Source organism: Pristiophorus japonicus, chromosome 18 (assembly GCF_044704955.1).
Source record: "Pristiophorus japonicus isolate sPriJap1 chromosome 18, sPriJap1.hap1, whole genome shotgun sequence".
Classification (NCBI taxonomy): domain Eukaryota; kingdom Metazoa; phylum Chordata; class Chondrichthyes; family Pristiophoridae; genus Pristiophorus; species Pristiophorus japonicus.
Genome location: NC_091994.1, coordinates 116,616,305 through 116,636,328, shown reverse-complemented (window position 1 = coordinate 116,636,328; position 20,024 = coordinate 116,616,305). Strand labels below are relative to the sequence as shown.

Below are 20,024 nucleotides of genomic sequence, written 5' to 3'. Positions count from 1 at the left end.
AGGAGGGCAGGAAGAGAGTGGGAGAGCTATAGTGATATGGGATTCTATTGTAAGGGGAACAGATAGAAGTTTCTGCGGCCGCAACCGAGACTCCAGGATGGTATGTTGCCTCCCTGGTGCAAGGGTCAAGGATGTCTCGGAGCAGGTGTAGGACATTTTGAAGGGAGAGGGTAAACAGCCAGTTGTCGTGGTGCATATAGGTACCAACGATATAGGTTAAAAAAAAAAAACAGGACGAGGTCCTACAAGATGAATTTAGGGAGCTAGGAGCTAAATTAAAAAGTAGGAGCTCAAAAGTAGTAATCTCGGGATTGTTATCAGTGCCACGTGCTAGTCAGAGTAGGAATCGCAGGATAGCTCAGATGAATACGTGGCTTGAGGAGTGGTGCAGGAGGGAGGGATTCAAATTCCTGGAACATTGGAACCGGTTCTGGGGGAGGTGGGACCAGTACAAACCGGACGGTCTGCACCTGGGCAGGACCGGAACCAATGTCCTAGGGGGAGAGTTTGCTTGTGCTGTTGGGGAGGGGCTAAATTAATATGGCAGATGGATGGGAACCTATGCAGGGAGACAGAGGAAAGTAGAATGGGGGCAGAAGCAAAAGATAGAAAGAAGAAAAGTAAAAATGGAGGGCAGAGAAACCCAAGGCAAAAATCAAAAAGGGCCACATTACAGCAAAATTCTAAAGGGGCAAAGGGTATTAAAAAGACAAGCCTGAAGGCTCTGTGCCTCAATGCGAGGAGTATTCGCAATAGGGCGGATGAATTAACTGCGCAGATAGCAGTTAATGGATATGATGTAATTGGCATCACGGAGACATGGCTCCAGGGTGACCAAGGCTGGGAACTCAACATCCAGAGGTATTCAACATTTAGGAAGGATAGACAGAAAGGAAAAGGAGATGGGGTGGCGTTGCTGGTTAAAGAGGAAATTAATGCAATAGTAAGGAAAGACATTAGCTTGGATGATGTGGAATTGGTATGGGTGGAGCTACGGAATACCAAAGGACAGAAAACACTAGTGGGAGTTGTGTACAGACCACCAAACAGTAGTAGTGAGGTTGGGTACAGCATCAAACAAGAAATTAGGGATGCGTGCAATAAAGGTACAGCAGTTATCATGGGCGACTTTAAGCTACATATAGATTGGGCTAACCAAACTGGTAGCAATACGGTGGAGGAGGATTTCCTGGAGTGTATTAGGGATGGTTTTCTAGACCAATATGTCGAGGAGCCAACTAGGGAGCTGGCCATCCTAGACTGGGTGATGTGCAATGAGAAAGGACTCATTAGCAATCTTGTTGTGTGAGGCCCCTTGGGGAAGAGTGACCATAATATGGTAGAATTCTTTATTAAGATGGAGAGTGACAGTTAATTCAAAGACTAGGGTCCTGAACTTAAGGAAAGGTAACTTCGATGGTATGAGACATGAATTGGCTAGAATAGACTGACGAGTGATACTTAAAGGGTTGGCAGTGGATAGGCAATGAAAAACATTTAAAGATCTCATGGACGAACTTCAACAATTGTACATCCCTGTCTAGAGTAAAAATAAAACGGGGAATGTAGCTCAACCGTGGCTAACAAGGGAAATTAAGGATAGTGTTAAATCCAAGGAAGAGACATATAAATTGGCCAGAAAAAACAGCAAATCTGAGGACTAGGAGAATTTTATAATACAGCAGAGGAGGACAAAGGGTTTAATTAGGAGGGTGAAAATAGAGTATGAGAGGAAGCTTGCTGGGAATATAAAAACTGACTACAAAAGCTTCCATAGATATGTGAAGAGAAAAAGGTTAGTGAAGACAAATGTAGGTCCCTTGCAGTCAGATTCAGGTGAATTTACAATGGGGAACAAAGAAATGGCAGACCAATTAAACAAATACTTTGCTTCTGTCTTCACAAAGGAAGACACAAATAATCGCCGGAAATATTAAGGGACTGAGGGTCTAGTGAGAAGGAGGAGCTGAAGGAAATCCTTATTAGGCAGGAAATTGATGGGATTGCAGTCCGATAAATCCCCAGGGCCTGATAGTCTGCATCCCAGAGTACTTAAGGAAGTAGCCATAGAAATAGTGGATGCATTGGTGATCATTTTCCAATAGTCTATCGACTCTGGACTGGAGGGTAGCTAATGTAACACCACTTTTTAAGAAGGGAGGGAGAAGGCGGGTAATTATAGACCGGTTAGCCTGACATCAGTAGTGGGGAAAATATTAGAATCAATTATTAAAGATGAAATAGCAGCACATTTGGAAAGCAGTGATGGGATCCAATCAGCATGGATTTATGAAAGGGAAATCCTGCTTGACAAATCTTCTAGAATTTTTTTGAGGATGTAACTGGTAGAGTGGATAAGGGAGAACCGATGGATGTAGTGTATTTGGACTTTCAAAAGGCTTTTGACAAGGTCCCACACAAGAGATTGGTGTGCAAAATTAAAGCACATGGTATTGGGGGTAATGTACTGACGTGGATAGAGAACTGGTTGGCAGACAGGAAGTAGAGAGTCGGGATAAACGGGTCCTTTTCAGAATGGAAGGCAGTGACTAGTGGAGTGCTGCAGGGCTCAGTGCTGGGACCCCAGCTCTTTACAATATACATCAATGATTTAGATGAAGGAATTGAGTGTAATATCTCCAAGTTTGAAGATGACACTAAGCTGGGTGGCGGTGTGAGCTGTGAGGAGGACGCTAAAAGGCTGCAGGGTGACTTGGATAGAATAGGTGAGTGGAGATGCAGTATAATGTGGATAAACGTGGAAAAACACAAAGGCAGATCATCATCTAAACGGCAGCAGATTAGGAAAAGGGGAGGTGCAACGAGACCTGGGTGTCATGGTACATCAGACATTGAAAGTTGGCATGCAGGTACAGCAGGCGGTGAAGGCGGCAAATGGTATGTTGGCCTTCATAGCTAGGGGATTTGAGTATAGGAGCAGGGAGGTCTTACTGCAGTTGTACAGGGCCTCAGTGAGGCCTCACCTGGAATATTGTGTTCAGTTTTGGTCTCCTAATCTGAGGAAGGACGTTCTTGCTATTGAGGGAGTGTAGCGAAGGTTCACCAGACTGATTTCCGGGATGACAGGACTGACATATGAGGAGAGACTGGATCGATTGGGCCTGTATTCCCTTGGGTTTAGAAGGATGAGAGGGGATCTCATAGAAACATATAAAATTCTGACAGGACTGGACAGGTTAGATGCAGGAAGAATGTTCCCGATGTTGGGGAAGTCCAGAACCAGGGGACATAGTCTAAGGATAAGGGGTAGGCCATTTAGGACTGAGATGAGGAGAAACTTCTTCACTCAGAGTTGTTAACCTGTGGAATTCCCTACTGCAGAGAGTTGTTGATGCCAGTACATTGGATATATTCAAGAGGGAGTTAGATATGGCCCTTATGGCTAAAGGGATCAAAGGGTATGGAGAGAAAGCAGGAAAGGGGTATTGAGGTGAATGATCAGCCATGATCTTATTAATTGGTGGTGCAGGCTCGAAGGGCCGAATGGCCTACTCCTGCACCTATTTTCGATGTTTAACTGTGAACGTGTTACATTTGTGCATGCAGGACTCTAAGTCTGCATCGATACCGGGCCACCACATGTGGGATCTGGCTATCGCTTTCATCATTACAATGCCTGGGTGGGTACTGTGGAGGTCACTAATGGAGGTGTCCCTGCCCTTTTTTGGCACCACGACCCGATTACCCCATAGGAGGCAGTCTGCGCCGCTGGTACGGCTTTATTTCTTCCTGAATCTCTAACGGGACACTGGACCAACTCCCGTGGAGCACAGTTTTTTTTTTTTACTAAGGACAGTAAGGGGTCCTGACTTGTCCAGGTTCTAATCTGTTGGGCGGTAACAGGTGATTGCTCACTCTCGAATGCTTCCATTACCATAACTAAATCTGCAGGCTGTGCCATCTCCACCCATGGTGGGCAATGGCAGCCTACTGAGAGCATCGGCAGTTTTCTGTGCCTGGCTTGTGGCGGATGGCGTAATTGTATGCGGACGTGAGCGTCCATCTCTGAATGCGGGCCGATGCATTCGTATTTATCTCCTTACTTTCCGAAAAGAGGGATATAAGTGACTTATGGTCGGTTTCCAATTCAAATTTGAGCCCAAATAGATATTGATGCATTTTCTTTACCCCATAAACAAACGCTAACGCTTCTTTTTCGATCATACTGTAGGCCCTCTTGGCCTTAGACAGACTTCCTGGATGCATAAGCAACCGGTTGCAATTTCCCAGATTCATTAGCTTGTTGCAATACACACCCGACACCGTATGACGACGCATCACATGCTAGTACCAAACGTTTACATAGATCATACAACACAAGCCATTTGTTTGAGCATAACAGTTTCCTAGCTTTCTCAAAGGCATTTTCTTGGCTTTTACCCCATACCCATTCATCTCTTTTATGCAGTAAAGAGTGCAGTGGTTCTAACAGTGTGCTAAGACCCGGTAAGAAGTTACCAAAGTAATTCAGGAATCCTAGAAACGACCGAAGCTCCGTCACGTTCTGTGGTCTTGGTGCATTCTCGATTGCCTCCGTCTTCGAACCGGTGGGCCTGATGCCGTTCGCCGCAATTCTTCTCCCCAGGAACTCCACTTCAGGCGGCAGGAAAACGCACTTCGAGCATTTTAACCTGAGCCCCACACGATTAAGCCGACCGAGAACCTCCTCCAGGTTCTGCAGATGCTCGATGGTGTCCCGACCTGTAACCAAGATGTCGTCCTGGAAGACCACGGTGCAAGGGACCGACTTCAGTAAGCTTTCCATGTTCCTCTGGAATATCGCCGCGGCTGATTGAATCCCAAACGGGCATCTGTTGTAAAAGAAGAGACCTTTGTGCGTGTTGATGCAGGTGAGGCCCTTCGATGATTCCTCCAGCTCCTGCGTCATGTAGGCCGAGGTCAAGTCCAGCTTCATGAATGTTTTTGCTCTCGCCAGTGTTGCAAATAGGTCATCTGCCTTTGGTAGCGGGTATTGATCCTGCAGGGAGAAACGATCGATAGTTAGTTTGCAATCACAGATTCTGACGGTGTCATCTTCCTTGAGGGCTGGAACAATCGGACTGGCCCACTCGTTGAATTTGATCGGTGAAATGATGCCCTCTCGTTGCAGCCAGTCCAGCTTTATCGCCACCGTCTCATCATGTATGGTACCGCTCTCGCCTTGTGGTGGATGGGTCACATCCCCGGAATCAAATGGATCTGCACTTTTGTTCTTTGGAACTTCCCGATGCGAGGGGAACTTGTTTAGGACCTGGGCACATGAAGTGTCGTCGACAGATGAGAGCGCTTCCAGCGTATCTTTTCCAGCCAGCTCCTGCCGAACAGCGTGGGGTGTTCGCCCGGTACCACCCAGAGTGGTAAATTATGCACCGCTCCATTGTAGGAGACCTTTATGGTAACTGCCGATTACGGGAATCAGTTCCTTTGTATACTTTCTCAGTTTAGTACAAATGGGAATCAGGACTGGTCTTGAGGCCTTGCTTTTATCAAAAGTCTTTTTCCTCATAATGGACTGGCTCGTGTCCGTGTGCAGCTCCATTGACACCGGGAGTCCATTTAATTCAACCTTCAGCATTATCAGGGGACACTTTGTGGTAAATGTGTGCACCCCATATAACTCTGGATCCTCAGCCTGAGGCTCTGGTTCATCGTGGATCTGTCCTCCTCTGCAACATGGTGGTTTGCAGGATTAGCAGTTCAATATGTTGGAGGTGTCCCATTGTTCCACAGCCCTTGCAAACGTATCCTTTGAAGCGGCATGAATAGAAACAATGATCACCTCCGCAGCGCCAACAAGGTGTTAATGGCCTTGCATTCACCACCCTTGAGGGTGGGCGCTGAGACATCTGCAGACGTGCAGCTGCAGGCATGAGAGTCCTGCCCTGTACGTTATGATTCGAAAACAACATTACTTTGTTCACAGTATTTGCAGCAGCACTCGTGTGCTGAGAGATTTGTTTGGTATTGTCACTGGTGGCGATGAATGCCTGGGCTATCGCTATGGCTTTCCTCAAGGTTGGGGTCTCTACGGTCAAAAGTTTGTGAAGTATTACTTCATGGTCAAAGCCAAGTACAAAGAATGTGCTCCAAGTATCCTTCAAATTCGCAATGTTCTGCAAGGCGTCTTAGCTCGGCGATGTAGCTCGCCACTTCCTGGCCTTCAGACCTCTTGTACGTGTAGAACTGGTACCTCACCATCAGAACCCTTTCCTTCGGGTTTAGATGCCTCCGGACCAGTGTGCACAACTCATCGTACGACTTCTCTGTGGGTTTCGCTGGAGCGAGCAAATTTTTCATGAAGCCATACGTAGGTGCCCCGCAAACGGTGAGGAGGATCGGCCTTCGTTTGGCAGCGTTTGCTTCTCCTTCCAGCTCGTTGGCCACGAAGTATTGGTCGAGTCGCTCCACGAAGGTTTCCTAATTATCTCCCTCCGAAAATTTCTCCAGGATGCCCACGGTTCTCTGCATTGTTGCGGTGGGGTTCGTCATCTGCATCTCGTCGTCAATTGTTATGTCTTGAATAAAGAATCTGACCAGATACTGTAACCTCAAAGTAATGTGTGACCGTAGTCCTTTATTGCAGGTCTCCAGAGTACCTCTCCAGCCTGTGAGGCCTCCTTATGTACAGGTGTTCCCAAGGGATTGTGGGATCCCTTGGGACTCCAGGGGATGAGCCCTCTGGTGGTTAAACAAGGTATTTACAGGTTTACAGATATAACAATTATTATCTATGTTTGCCTGATAGATATGGAGTAGTTGACAGCATGTAATGTATAACAGAATTGAAATTTTCTCAGCTAATAAATTCTGTACTATTGCTATTTAGAATAAGCGCCTGCCTCACAATTCAAGTAGTGTCAGCCTTGGCTCAGTGGTAGCACTCTCACCTCTGAAGTAGAAGATCCTGGGTTCAAGCCCCATTCCACTGACTTCAACACATCATCTGGGCGGAGACTTGAACGCAGTACTGTTGGTGCAATCTACCAGACAAGACCTTAACCTGAGTGCACGCCTACCCTCTCAGGTGGACAGAAAAGATCACATAGCACTATCTGAAGAGCGGGGAGATCTCCCAGTGTCCTGGCCAACATTTATCCATCCATTTCATTTAGTCAGGTCTGAAATCCTCTTGGATAGCAGGCAGTAGACAAATTATTTGGTCATTTATCTCAATGCTGTTTGTGGGACCTTGCTGTGTCCAAATTCATCATCGAGTTTCCCAACATTACAACAGTGACCACACTTCAAAAGTACTTATTAACTGTGAAGCACTTTGGAACATCGTGATGTCACGAAAAGCATGATATAAATGCAAGTTAGCATTCTCTTTATTAACCTCAGGAAGAAACACTATTTTACTCCAAGACTGTGCTTATTTCTAGCTAGACATCAAAACATTAGCCACACACCCCAATGTACCAAACCCAAATAAAGCGTCACGCCAGAGATGTGGAAATAAATAGCTGCTGCAACTAAAAGTGTCTAACATAACTATACTAATGCATTTCAAACCCTAACCCTAAATGCACTTATTGAATAATTGCTGCAAATTTTAAAATAGCTGGACTGAGCAGCAGCAAACTTAAACCCACCAGGACTGCTAGTCTGTCACTGCCTGCTGTCCAAGAGAATTTCAGATCTGACTAAATTTGAATGGAGGTTAAATGCATGGAGGAGAATCACTCAAAAGGATCATTTTAAAATTGTTCAAAACCTTAAGTTCATAAAAAAATTTTCATTTAATATCTGAAAGGTGAGTGTGCTTTGGTTGCAGCTTTGTAATACTTTTCCTGAAGTCCATCGATACCAGTCTCCTTGCTCCAAAGCACTGTACCTCACCAGTAATGTGGTCAGTCTCGGGGCCTCTGCCAATGTCACATGCAAGTCTCCATCTCCCAGACAAGAGCTCACCTTCCCCCATGTCAAATGAGTGTGCTATCATGAGCAAGCCCACACCCCACCTCTATTTCTAGAATATTTTAAAAATATGCTGTAGTATCAGTCAGCTTTTCCATATTTTACTTGTTTTCAATCAGGTATACAGAGAAACTTAAAAAGGAATAAAACAAGCAAAAATAGTATGGTGTATCAGATTTTAGGAGTACTGCAACTATTCAGGTATTCGTAGCATTATTTAAATGATGAAAGATCTTTATATATTTTGTCTTAAAACCACCAAAATGCATAGGGAACTCAAAATACTAAAAACGTTATAACTTCTTAAATAAACCATCTTTAAACTTCATTTTTATAACATTTATGAAAAATATAAGATGTAAAAAGAATGATTACTGATTACAGTGTGGACAGGCACAGTAGGAGGGGCGAAGAAGCAGCGAGAGTTCGTAGAAAGAAGTGACCGGGGCCCAGGAGAGGCGCGAGTCTGGGGCCCAGAAGAGGCGAGGGCCCAGGGGCAGCAAGGGCCAGCCCACACTGCTATATGTGTGCGCGCTCGGTCCGTGCAGCAGAGCAGGTCTCCAGTCGTCTTGGTTAACCCTCGTCAGTGGACCAAGACCTAGCTCTGTCAAGCCCGTGTGGTGGCTGGTTTGCAACAGTCACCCCACGTTAAACAAATCCACGCACAGGAATCTTCCACCCTTCAGGATGTAGTTCGGGATCTGGAATATTAGGTCCTTCATTGAAACACCTGTGAACTCGTCCCTTTTTGGCGTGGAAGCAAATCATCCTCGCTTCGAGGGACGGCCTATGATGATGAGTAAGAAATGATATTGGCTCAGAAGATCAAGATGTAGAATCGGTTTGGGTGGAGATAAGAAGTAATAAGGGAAAGTCACTGGTGGGAGTGTTCTACAGGCTCCCAAAACAGTTTGCATGCCTGACACAAGACTCCCAAAGCAAGCGCTCTACTCGGAACTCCTTCACGGCAAACGAGCCAAAGGTGGGCAGAGGAAATGTTTCAAGGACACCCTCAAAGCCTCCCTGATAAAGTGCAACATCCCCACCGACACCTGGGAGTCCCTGGACAAAGACCTCCTGTAGCTGTGGAGGAAGAGCATCCGGGAGGGCGCTGAGCACCTCGAGTTTCGTCGCCGAGAGCATGCAGAAACCAAGCGCAGGCAGCGGAAAGAGCATGCAGCAAACCCGTCCCTTACCCTCAATGACTATCTGTCCCACCTATGTTAGGGACTGTGGCTCTCGTACAGTCACCTAAGAACTCATTTTTAGAGTGGAAGCAAGTCTTCCTCGACTCTGAGGGACTGCCTGTGTGGCAGAGAGTATAAATCAAGAAATAATGGAGGCTTGTAAGAAAGGTACAGCAATAACCATGGGAGATTTTAAATTTCATACTGATTGGACAAATCAAATTGGCCAGGGTAAACTTGAGGAAGAGTTCATAGAGTACGTGGGATGGTTTCTTGGAACAATACGATGTGGAACCAGCCAGAGAGCAGATATTTTAGCAGATTAATGAATGATCTTGTAGTGAAGGATCCTCTTGGGAAAAGTGATCATAGCATGGTAGAATTTCAAAATCAGTTTGAGGGTGAGAAAGCTTGGTCTCAAACTGGTGTCCTGAACTGAAATAAAAGTAATTACAAAGGTATTGAAGGCAGAGCTGGTTAAAGTGGACTGGGAAAATATATTAAAGGGTAAGACTGTAGAAACGCAGTGGCAAACATTTGAGGAGATATTTCATAACTCTCAGCAAAGATAGATTCCAGTGAGAAAGAAAGACTCAGAGAAGGATGAACCATCCGTGGCTAACTAAGGAAGTAAAGGATGGAATCAAATTGAAAACACAGGCATACAATGTTGCAAAGGACAGTGGAAGGCCAAAGAAATGTGTATTTTTTTAGAAACCAAAGGATGACTAAAAACTGATAAAGACATGAGAGTAAACTAGCAAGGAATATAAAAACTGACATAAGAGTTTCTACAGGTATACAAAAAGAAAACGAGTAGCTAAAGTAAATGTTGGTCCCTTAGAGGATGAGACTGGGGAATTAATAATGGAAAACAGGGAAATGACAGAGACTTTGAACAAATATTTTGTATCGGTCTTCACGGTAGAGGACACTAAAAACGTCCCAATACAGGTTGAACCTCTCTTATCTCTGAATTCTGGAGAGGTCCCAGCGGACTGGAAAACCACAAACGTAACACCCCTATTTAATAAAGGAGCAGACAGAAAGCAGGAAACTATAGACCAGTTAGCTTAACATCTGTCGTTGGGAAAATGCTGGAGTCCATTATTAAGGAAGTACAAGCGCAGCGTCAAGAATCCGGAATATTCCAGAATCTGAGACGATCGGTGGCAGGGTTTTCTGGAATCCATAAAATGTTCTGGAATCTGGACCGGATGACCCTGCCGACCTCGGGGGTCTCCTCGCCAGCCCGCCCAACACTGACCTCTTCGGCGATCCAGCCCGCCCAATGACTACTTCCTCGGCGGGGCCGGACGGCCCGAAAAGCTCCGACGGGAATCTCCCCCCGCACCGGAAAAGCTCCGCGGCGGGAACCCTTCTCCACCCCCAGTTCCAATTTTAGAATAGGTTGAAAATACTGAAAATCATTTGAGTGCAGAAAGTGTGACTTTGTTGTTAATTATACTGAGTAGCAATCTGTATTATGTTTAATGTAAACTAAATTGACAAGATAAATATTTTTGAAAGAGTTCACAGCTCTGAAGCTAATAATTTAGAAGCTACACTTCACTTACAAAAAAGGTGTTTAAACTTGTGTTCAAGCAAAGTCCAAAGAACACGTTAATACTTGCTGTACCTATGGAACACCGATCTTTTCTGGACGGGAGTGAGACAATTTCATTAACTCAATTACTTTTCACAAGTTGAGTCAGACTACAGATCACCATATAACTCACAGCACCCATCCCTTACTCTCTGCCAAAAATACCCTCCAAACAGCGGTAAATCTCATTACAATACAAGATTTCCCCTCTGTGGTGTCCCATCTTCTGCTGCCCCTCTTATGCACATTAAAATGAAATCTCTTGCTACCCAAGGAATCCTGCTGATGTATGGGGTAAAGCGTATGTGGCAATAAGATAAAAGTTTATTCATTGAGTACCTGAGCCCTACAGGCCAAGAAGCTCTGAAGTTTGATGCTTGGTCTATGCCGAGTTAGTGCTCAGCTGGGAGAGCAATAGGGCTGACCATTGGTTTTAGTGCCCTCAGATTAGGAAAAAGAAGCACAAGAGTTTCCAACACAGAAGGGGAGTATTCAGCCCATCGTTTACCAGAGCAATCCAAAACTAATCTCACTGACCTGCGCTCTTGCATAGACCGGTTTCACACTCCCCTAAAAATATTTATCCATTTTTCCCCTTAAAAAAGAAATGTTCTCTGTTTCAACAATTCCCCATAGCAGTCTAGCATCCTTATCTCTGATTGTTTATTATTCATTTGTATTTTCACATTAAACTTAATGATGTTGTAATTAATATTTCCTAACTGTTGTCCTACTCTCAATAGTTAGTTGTCTCCTTCCAGTTCTCAGATCTAAATCAACCAATGCTTCCCTTGTTGGACTAGAAATATACTGATCTTGGGAGGCAGTTTTGGATGCATTTAAAAAAGCATTCCCTACTTTGACTGTGCACATTACCTTTATCCAAGACTATCCTGTGATACTTAAAATTGTGCAATGTTATTGTTTGGTTGTTCTTGCATATCTCTGATCTGCCATCATATCCTTCCCCCGTCTTTATGCACGGATTGTTGGCCTGTAGTGCACACTAGATATTGTACCGATTCCCTTCCTATTCTTGAACTCTATCCACGTGCTTTGTGAATTAATGCAGTGCCTAGAACATTCTTACATTATACTGTTCTGGTAGGATCTTTTATTAACAGATAATACCTGTCTGGTGTCCAGGGGAGAGGAAAAAAAAATCTCCCTTCTCCGACTGCTATAGGGGTCAACTGTAAGGTAGGTTTGAAACTGGAACTAAATTCTATTTTTGGAGGCAGGAGCAAACATTTTGGGGTGTTAAAAACTGGCTTCGATTGGCACAAAACCTTGTCTATCAAAAGTTCACGCTTTAAAGATTGTTTTTGATATACTTTCACACATCAAAACCAGGAAGGCAGCCGCCAAACAGTATAGTGGCCAACAGCCCCCAGAGTCTGACTGCGCATGGGTGTGTGTGTTTCATCCACTGGTTATTGGTGCATAAATACTTACATCCAGTATTGCTTTTAGTACATTTAATACTGACCAGAAGTAAACATATAATGAGACATTAAACCTGAGCCCATAGCCTAACTTGCACGTCCTGTTCTCCCATCACCCATGCCTGCATTGGCTCCAGGTCCAGCAAAGCCTCAAATGTAAAATTCTCATCCTTGTGTTCAAATCTCTCTATTGGCCTCACTCCTCCTCATCTTGGTAACCTCCTCCAGCCCTACAATCCTCAGAAAATTCGGTTTCTCCAACTCTAGCTTCTGGTGCATCCCCAATTTCCTGCGCCTGGGCTCCAAGCTCTGGAACTCCCTAAACCTCTTTGCTTCCCTCGAAGACTTGTGTGTCCCTTTAAATAAACTTAAGTTCAAGTCATTCAGGGATTAATTGTTTGGTCAGGGAACTCTTCAAATTATAAAATGCTTGTCCATTTTAGCTCCAGCTCAGAAGCATCCAAATTTAAGTAACTAGCTTTGTTAAGTTTCTTAAAAAAGATTCTTGTGCATTTATAACTGCCTCATATGCATGGCACTGACATATATATATCTATCAATCATAAAAATAAGTATAGAAGTTACAAGGTTATATCATCTATACTTACAATAAATGAATCAAGCTTTATTCTAGCTTATCTAATTCCCTTTTGATTGGATAATTGCCTTATCATCAAGTCCCTGCCATTATTTTCTGGAATATTTTCAGTAAAGGATAAACAAATTAAATAGCTAAAATATGTAGAGGAACATCAGGGTGCCGCGCGTTCAGAATACCCAATAGGAAAGGTTTGGGCATACATCTGCTTTAACAGCAAAAGAATAATCTCTGTAATTATAACTTCCAGTACTGTTTATCTTTCACTTTTACAACATCGCTGAGGCTTGATAAATGATTAGAATGTAATCACAATACCTTCTCTTGGCTGCATTTATATAATCTCATTAAAATGATAAGGCATCACAATATTACTCACGTCTGTTGCCTCGCACTGCATATGCTAGTTTGATATCAGGACAGCATTTTCCCATTTGTTCAATAACTTGGCCAGTCTGCAAAGCCAGTTCATAGGTTGGAGAAAGGCATAAACACTAGAAGAAAAAGTCAACACTTCATTAAGAATTATAACCTAGTGAAACAAAAGCAACATTTGGATAGCAACGTGCTCAGTTACAAACTATCTCACAGCACTGAGTTCCAACTGGAAGCAGAGATTTATAGGTCCATGCCCAGAGACCCATTTCAGTAACAGCGATCTCTCTCTCCTGAGGGGTGACTCGACTGGTACACAATCCACGACGAGGTCTTGGACAACGTGGACCATTTTCCATACCTTGGGAGCCTACTGTCAAAATGGGCAGACATCAATGACGAGGGCCAACACTGCCTTCAGTGTGCCAGTGCAGCCTTTGGTCGCCTGAGGAAGAGCGTGTTTGAAGATCAGGACCTCAAACCCAGCACCAAGCTCATGGTCTATAGAGCAGTAGTGATAACTGTCCTCCTATATGCCTCAGGAGGCATGTGTACAGCAGGCACCAAAGCACTGGAGAAGTACCACCCACGCTGCCTCCGCAAGATCCTGCAAATCCATTGGCAGGATAGACGCACCAACGTCAGTGTTCTTTCTCAGTCCAACATCCCCAGCATCGAAGCATTGACGATGCTCGATCAATTCCTTTGGGCAGGCCACGTCGTCCACATGCCCGACACAAGACTCCCAAAAAAATCACTCTACTAGGAGCTCTGACACGGCAAGCAATCCCCAGGGGGGCAGAGGAAATGCTTCAAGGGCACCCTCAAAGCCTCCTTTAAAAAGTGCAACATCCCCACCGACACCTGGGAATCCCCGGCCCAAGACTGCACAAAGTGGAGGAAAAGCATCCGGGAAGGTGCCGAACACTTCAAGTCTCTACGCCGAGAGCAAGCTGAAGCCAACAGTGGAAGGAGCACACGGCAACCCAAGCACCCCACCTACCCGTTCCATCAACCACCATCTGCCCCACCTATGAACGAGACTGTAGGTCCCGCATAGGACTCATCAGTCACGAGAACTCATTTTTCGCGTGGAAGCAAGTCATCCCTGACTCCGAGGGACTGCCTAAGAAGAGAACACAATAGAGAGATAGGCCAGTGCTTCCTCCAAGTGACGTGTACATTACTGGTGTATAAAGATGGCTTCTATTACCAGCCTCCATTCAATCACACTTGTGGAGCCATACCTAAACTGGTCATTCTCACAGGTCACCTAGATAGGCCAGTTCACATTTACATGTTATCGCATCAGTTGGTATGGAGGGGGCGCGAGGGGCGTGTGGGAAGGAGTACACAGCAGCTGCTTCTAGCTGTGAAACAAATATAGTAGTTAGTAAAATTGCCACAAATCACATGCACTAATGCAGCAATGTAATGTTGAAAACTGAAGATCAAAACTGGTTAATACTGATAGAGAAAAGCTAATTTAATAGATGCTAACATAGGTTAACTGGCGATGAGACAGAGCAGCTAAACGCCTTGAAAAATCATGCCCGAGTTCATTTTTTAAAATCGTGCCAGAGTTCAGTTAAAAAGCTGTTCTTTCTGAACCAAATGGTTACATTTCTAATTGTTATTATTTTAGAAACATAAATCAAGAATTTCCACAATTTTAGTTTCCCTTGAATGAGTTATTTTTCAAAATGGAGCCACTTTACCTGTGGTTGCCTTTGGGAGAGATCCACACGGCTGAGCATAGCCAAGACAAAGGCCGCTGTCTTACCAGTACCTGACTGAGATTGTGCAATCAGATTCTGTGGGCTGGAAAGACAATTCAAACACAAGAGGTTATAAATATATACAGTAACGTTTTCCAGATGACCAACTGCACATTTAGCCAATATATATTAGTGTAATAAACATACGGTTCTGCAAGCATCATGGGCAACGCTGTCTCCTGGATCTTAGAAGGTCTGTTAAATCCCATTCCATACACGCCTTGCAGAAGGTCTTTTTTCCTACAAATCAGGTGGAAAAATTCCAGTTTATTTACAAAATCTTTTCTATTGATTTCTCTGACTTAAATTTGCTGCTTAATACACGGCAATACCAAGGATGACTTTCTCAATTTTCCTTTCTCCACTCCCACCCAATGACCCAGATTAGTTTAATAGAGTACAGCAGAGGTTGGCTTGCACACCCTCACTGATAACTTTCATACCATGTTGTCAGATCAGTAAGGAGACACCTTTTCTTCCATTTATTTCTAATTTTCAGTTTTAATAAGGATGACTTCAAGCATGTAGGATTATTTATTCCTCAATTTATCATTGAAGCTAACTCTATACTGATGCAATGTTAAAATATCTTGAAAATCCCGTCAGCGGCATCAAATTCAAGGCACAGAACAACAAAAACGTGAAGCTGCCAAATTCAACTTTTGACTGAACAGCTCTCAATCAGGATACACGCTGCTTCAATTGCTTTCCCTTCTTGGCTTGACAAATAGCACTTCAAATTTTATAAATCTAAAGATAAAGAATTGTTTATTAGGAAAGACTAAAGAAACTGGGGCTTAGATTCAGAGGAGATCCGATAGCGGGTTCAAAATGAGAGAAATTCTCTCTTTCAAAATTATGAAATATTGACAAAATAAATCGGGAAAATTTCCAATGTTGGTAACTAGAGGGCATTAATTTTAGACCACCACAATATGACGGGAGACCAAGAGGTTTAAAGATATATATATATTAAAATGAAAGTGGATAAATATTAGAAAAATAAACTTTAAATTGTGCGGGGAAAGAGTAAAGGAATAGGAGCAAGTAGAGTTCACAGAGTCGGCACAAATAAAATGGGGCAAATGGTCTTCTGTTCTGTAATATTCTATGATTCTTGACAAAAAAATTAAGAGAACTGCAATATTTTTCTCTACATTGGGGAGACCAAATGCAGATTGAGTGACCACTTTGCGGAACACCTCCGTTCAGTCTGTAAGCGTGACCCCGAGCTTCCAGTCGCCTGTCACTTTAATTCCCCGCTCCACTCCCATTCGGACCTCTCCGTCATTAGCCTCTTATACTGTTCCAACGAAGATCAACGCAAGCTCGAGAAACACCACCTCATCTTTCGATTAGGCACTTTACAGCCTTCTAGACTCTATCGAGTTCAACAATTTCAAAACATAACCACTGCTCCTATTTTTTCCAAATGGCAGCTGATGATTCTGCCAGTCCCATTTACACCTCCTCTAGACTCATCTGTTTCTTTACTTGTTCCATTACCATCTCCTTTTGCTTTGTATTATCTGACCCAACCAGCCCGCCCCACACAACTGCGACACTCCTTGCACCACAATATTCTATTTAATCACTTCTGCCTTCTTCCCATCCCCCTTTCCCTGCACTTGCTTCAAATCTGTTACATCTCTAACTTTTTCCAGTTCTGACAAAAGGCCATTGACCTGAAACGTTAACGGTTTCTCTCTCCACAGATGCTGCCTGAGTTGCTGAGTGATTCCAGCATATTCTGTTTTGTTCCATATTTCCAGCCTCCGCACTAGTTTTCTTTTGCAATATTTTTCTACTTGTGCAAAGCAGAACATTAATTAACAAAAGGTCATCCAACAAAGATCAATTTTTAATTTCAAAAAATGTGGGGGCAGGGGAAGAGAACACCTTGTAGTCAAGTTAATTTGTAAAACCACAAGCTCCAATACTGATGTAAACTTTATTTATAGAAGAAACATAGAAAATAGGTGCAGGAGTAGGCCATTCGGACTTCGAGCCTGCACCACCATTCAATAAGATCATGGCTGATCATTCACCTCAGTACCCGTTTCCTGCTTTCTCTCCATACCCCCTGACCCCTTTAGCCGTAAGGGCCACATCTAACTCGCTCTCCAATATATCTAACGAACTGGCATCAACAACTCTCTGTGGTAGAGAATTCCACAGGTTAACAACTCTCTGAATGAAGAAGTTTCTCCTCATCTCAGTCCTAAATGGCCTATCCCTTATCCTTAGACTGTGACCCCTGGTTCTGGACTTCCCCCAACATCGGGAACATTCTTCCTGCATCTAATCTGTCCAGTCCCGTCAGAATCTTATATGTTGTTATAAGATCCCCTCTCATTCTTCTAAACTCCAGTGAATACCAGCCCAGTTGATCCAGTCTCTCCTGCCATCCCGGGAATCAGTCTGGTGAACCTTCGCTGCACTCCCTCAATAGCAAGAACATCCTTCCTCAGATTAGACCAAAACTGAACACAATATTCCAGGTGAGGCCTCACCAAGGCTTTGTACAACTGCAGTAAGACCTCTCTGCTCCGATACTCAAATCCTCTCGTTATGAAGGCCAACATACCATTTGCCTTCTTCACCGCCTGCTGTACCTGCATGCCAACTTTCAATGACTGATGTACCATGACACCCAGGTCTTGTTGCACCTCCCTTTTTCCTAATCTGTTGCCATTCAGATAATATTCTGCCTTCATGTTTTTGCCACCAAAGTGGATAACCTCACATTTATCCACATTATACTGCATCTGCCATGCATTTGCCCACTCACCTAACCTGTCCAAGTCACCCTGCAGCCTCTTAACATCCTCCTCACAGCTCACACCACCACCCAGTTTAGTGTCATCTGCAAACTTGGAGATATCACACTCAATTCCTTCATCTAAATCATTGATGTATATTGTAAATAGCTGGGGTCCCAGCAGTGAGCCCTGCGGCACTCCACTAGTCACTGCCCGTCATTCTGAACCCGTTTATCCCGACTCTCTGCTTCCTATCTGCCAACCAGTTCTCTATCCACATCAATATATTACCCCCAATACCATGTGCTTTAATTTTGCACACCAATCTCTTGTGTGGAACCTTGTCAAAGGCCCTTTGAAAGTCCAAATAGTTACATCCTCAAAAAATTCTAGAAGATTTGTCAAGCATGATTTCCCTTTCATAAATCCATGCTGAATTGGACCGATCCTGTCACTGCTTTCCAAATGCGCTACTATTTCATCTTTAATAATTGATTCCAACACTTTCCCCACTGCTGATGTCAGGCTATAATTACCCGCTTTCTCTCTCCCTCCTTTTTTAAAAAGTGGTGTTACATTAGCTACCCTCCAGTCCATAGGAACTAATCCAGACTCGATAGACTTTTGGAAAATGATCACCAATGCATCCACTATTTCTAGGGCCACTTCCTCAAGTACTCTGGGATGCAGACTATCCGGCCCTGGTGATTTATTGGCCTTCAATCCCATCAATTTCCCCAACACAATTTCCTAACTAATAAGGATTTCCTTCAGTTCCTCCTCTTCGCTAGACCCTCGGTCTGCTAGTATTTCCGGAAGGTTATTTGTGTCTTCCTTTGTGAAGATAGAATGAAAGTATTTGTTCAATTGGTCTGCCATTTCTTTGTTCCCCATTATAAATGCACCTAATTCTGACTGCAAGGGACCTACGTTTGTCTTCACTAATCTTTTTCTCTTCACTTATCTATAGAAGCTTTTGCAGTCAATTTTTATGTTCCCAGCAAGCTTCCTCTCATACTCTATTTTCCCCCTCCTAATTAAACATAGAAATTTACAGCGCAGGAGGCCGCCATTTCGGCCCATCGTGTCCGCACCGGCCGACAAAGAACCGCACGGACCTCAGTCAGCAGCAATGAAGGTTACATATAAACCTATGAACAGTGAACAATGACGGAAAGGCAAAGAGCACCCAGTCCAACCAGTCTGCCCCACACAACTGTGACATCCCTTATACCAAAACATTCTACACTCCACCCCAACCGGAGCCATGTGATCTCCTGGGAGAGGCAAAAACCAGATAAAAACCCAGGCCAATTTAGGGAGAAAAAATATCTGGGAAAATTCCTCTCCGACCCAACCACGCGATCAAAACTAGTCCAGTTCATCACCCTGGCTGTATTCTATTCCCTGCAGTACTCACCATTATATCTACGCCGGCCAACAAAAGGTTATCCAGTCTAATCCCAATTACCAGCTCTAGGTCCCTACAGGTTACGGCACTTTAAGTGCCCATCCAACCATCTCTTAAAAGTGATGAGGGTTTCTGCATCCACCACTCTTCCAGGCAGCGAGTTCCAGATTCCCACAACCCTCTGCGTAAAGAAGCCTCCCCCTCAAATCCCCTCTAAACCTTCCACCCAACTATCTTAAAACTATGACCCCTCCACCAATGGAAATAGGCCCTTACTATCCACTATGTCCAGGCCCCTCAATATTTTGCACACCTCGATGAGGTCTCCTCTCAACCTCCTCTGTTCCAATGAAAACAAACCCAGCCTATCCAATCTGTCCTAATTCTCCATTCCAGGCAGCATCCTAGTAAATCTCCTCTGCACCCTCTCTAGTGCAATCACGTCCTTCCTATAATACCGCGACCAGAACTGCACACAGTACTCCAGCTGTGGCCTAACCAAAGTATTATACAATTTAAGCATAACCTTTCTGCTCTTATATTCTGTGCCTCGGCCAATAAAGGCAAGCATTCCATATGCCTTCGTAACCACCTTATCCATCTGGCCTGCTACGTTCAGGGATCTGTGGACAAGCACTCCAAGGTCCCTTTGTTCATCTACACTATTAAGTGGCCTACCGCTTAATGTATATACCCTTTCATTATTAGCCCTCCCAAAGTGCATTACCTCACATTTCTCGGAATTAAATTCCATTTGTCACTGTTCTGCCCACCTGACCAGTAGATTGATATCCTCCTGCAGCCCATGACTTTCCTCTTCATTATCAACCACACAGCCAATTTTAGTGTCATCTGCAAACTTCTTAATCATACTCCCTATATTCAAATCTAGATCATTGATATATACCACAAAAAGCAAGTGAC

The 20,024-nt window shown here is 44.0% G+C and overlaps 1 protein-coding gene across 1 annotated transcript in view; it reads right to left on the bottom strand.

Annotated features, from left to right (window-relative positions):
• Positions 1-20,024, bottom strand: part of ddx19a (DEAD-box helicase 19a) — an 81,839-nt gene that overhangs the window by 14,651 nt on the left and 47,164 nt on the right. The window contains exons 5-7 of the mRNA XM_070860666.1: positions 15,075-15,167; positions 14,868-14,970; positions 13,154-13,268 (exon numbers count right to left, since the gene is read on the bottom strand). Of these exons, the coding sequence (XP_070716767.1) occupies positions 13,154-13,268; positions 14,868-14,970; positions 15,075-15,167 (311 nt within the window). The remainder of the gene's footprint in view (positions 1-13,153; positions 13,269-14,867; positions 14,971-15,074; positions 15,168-20,024) is intronic.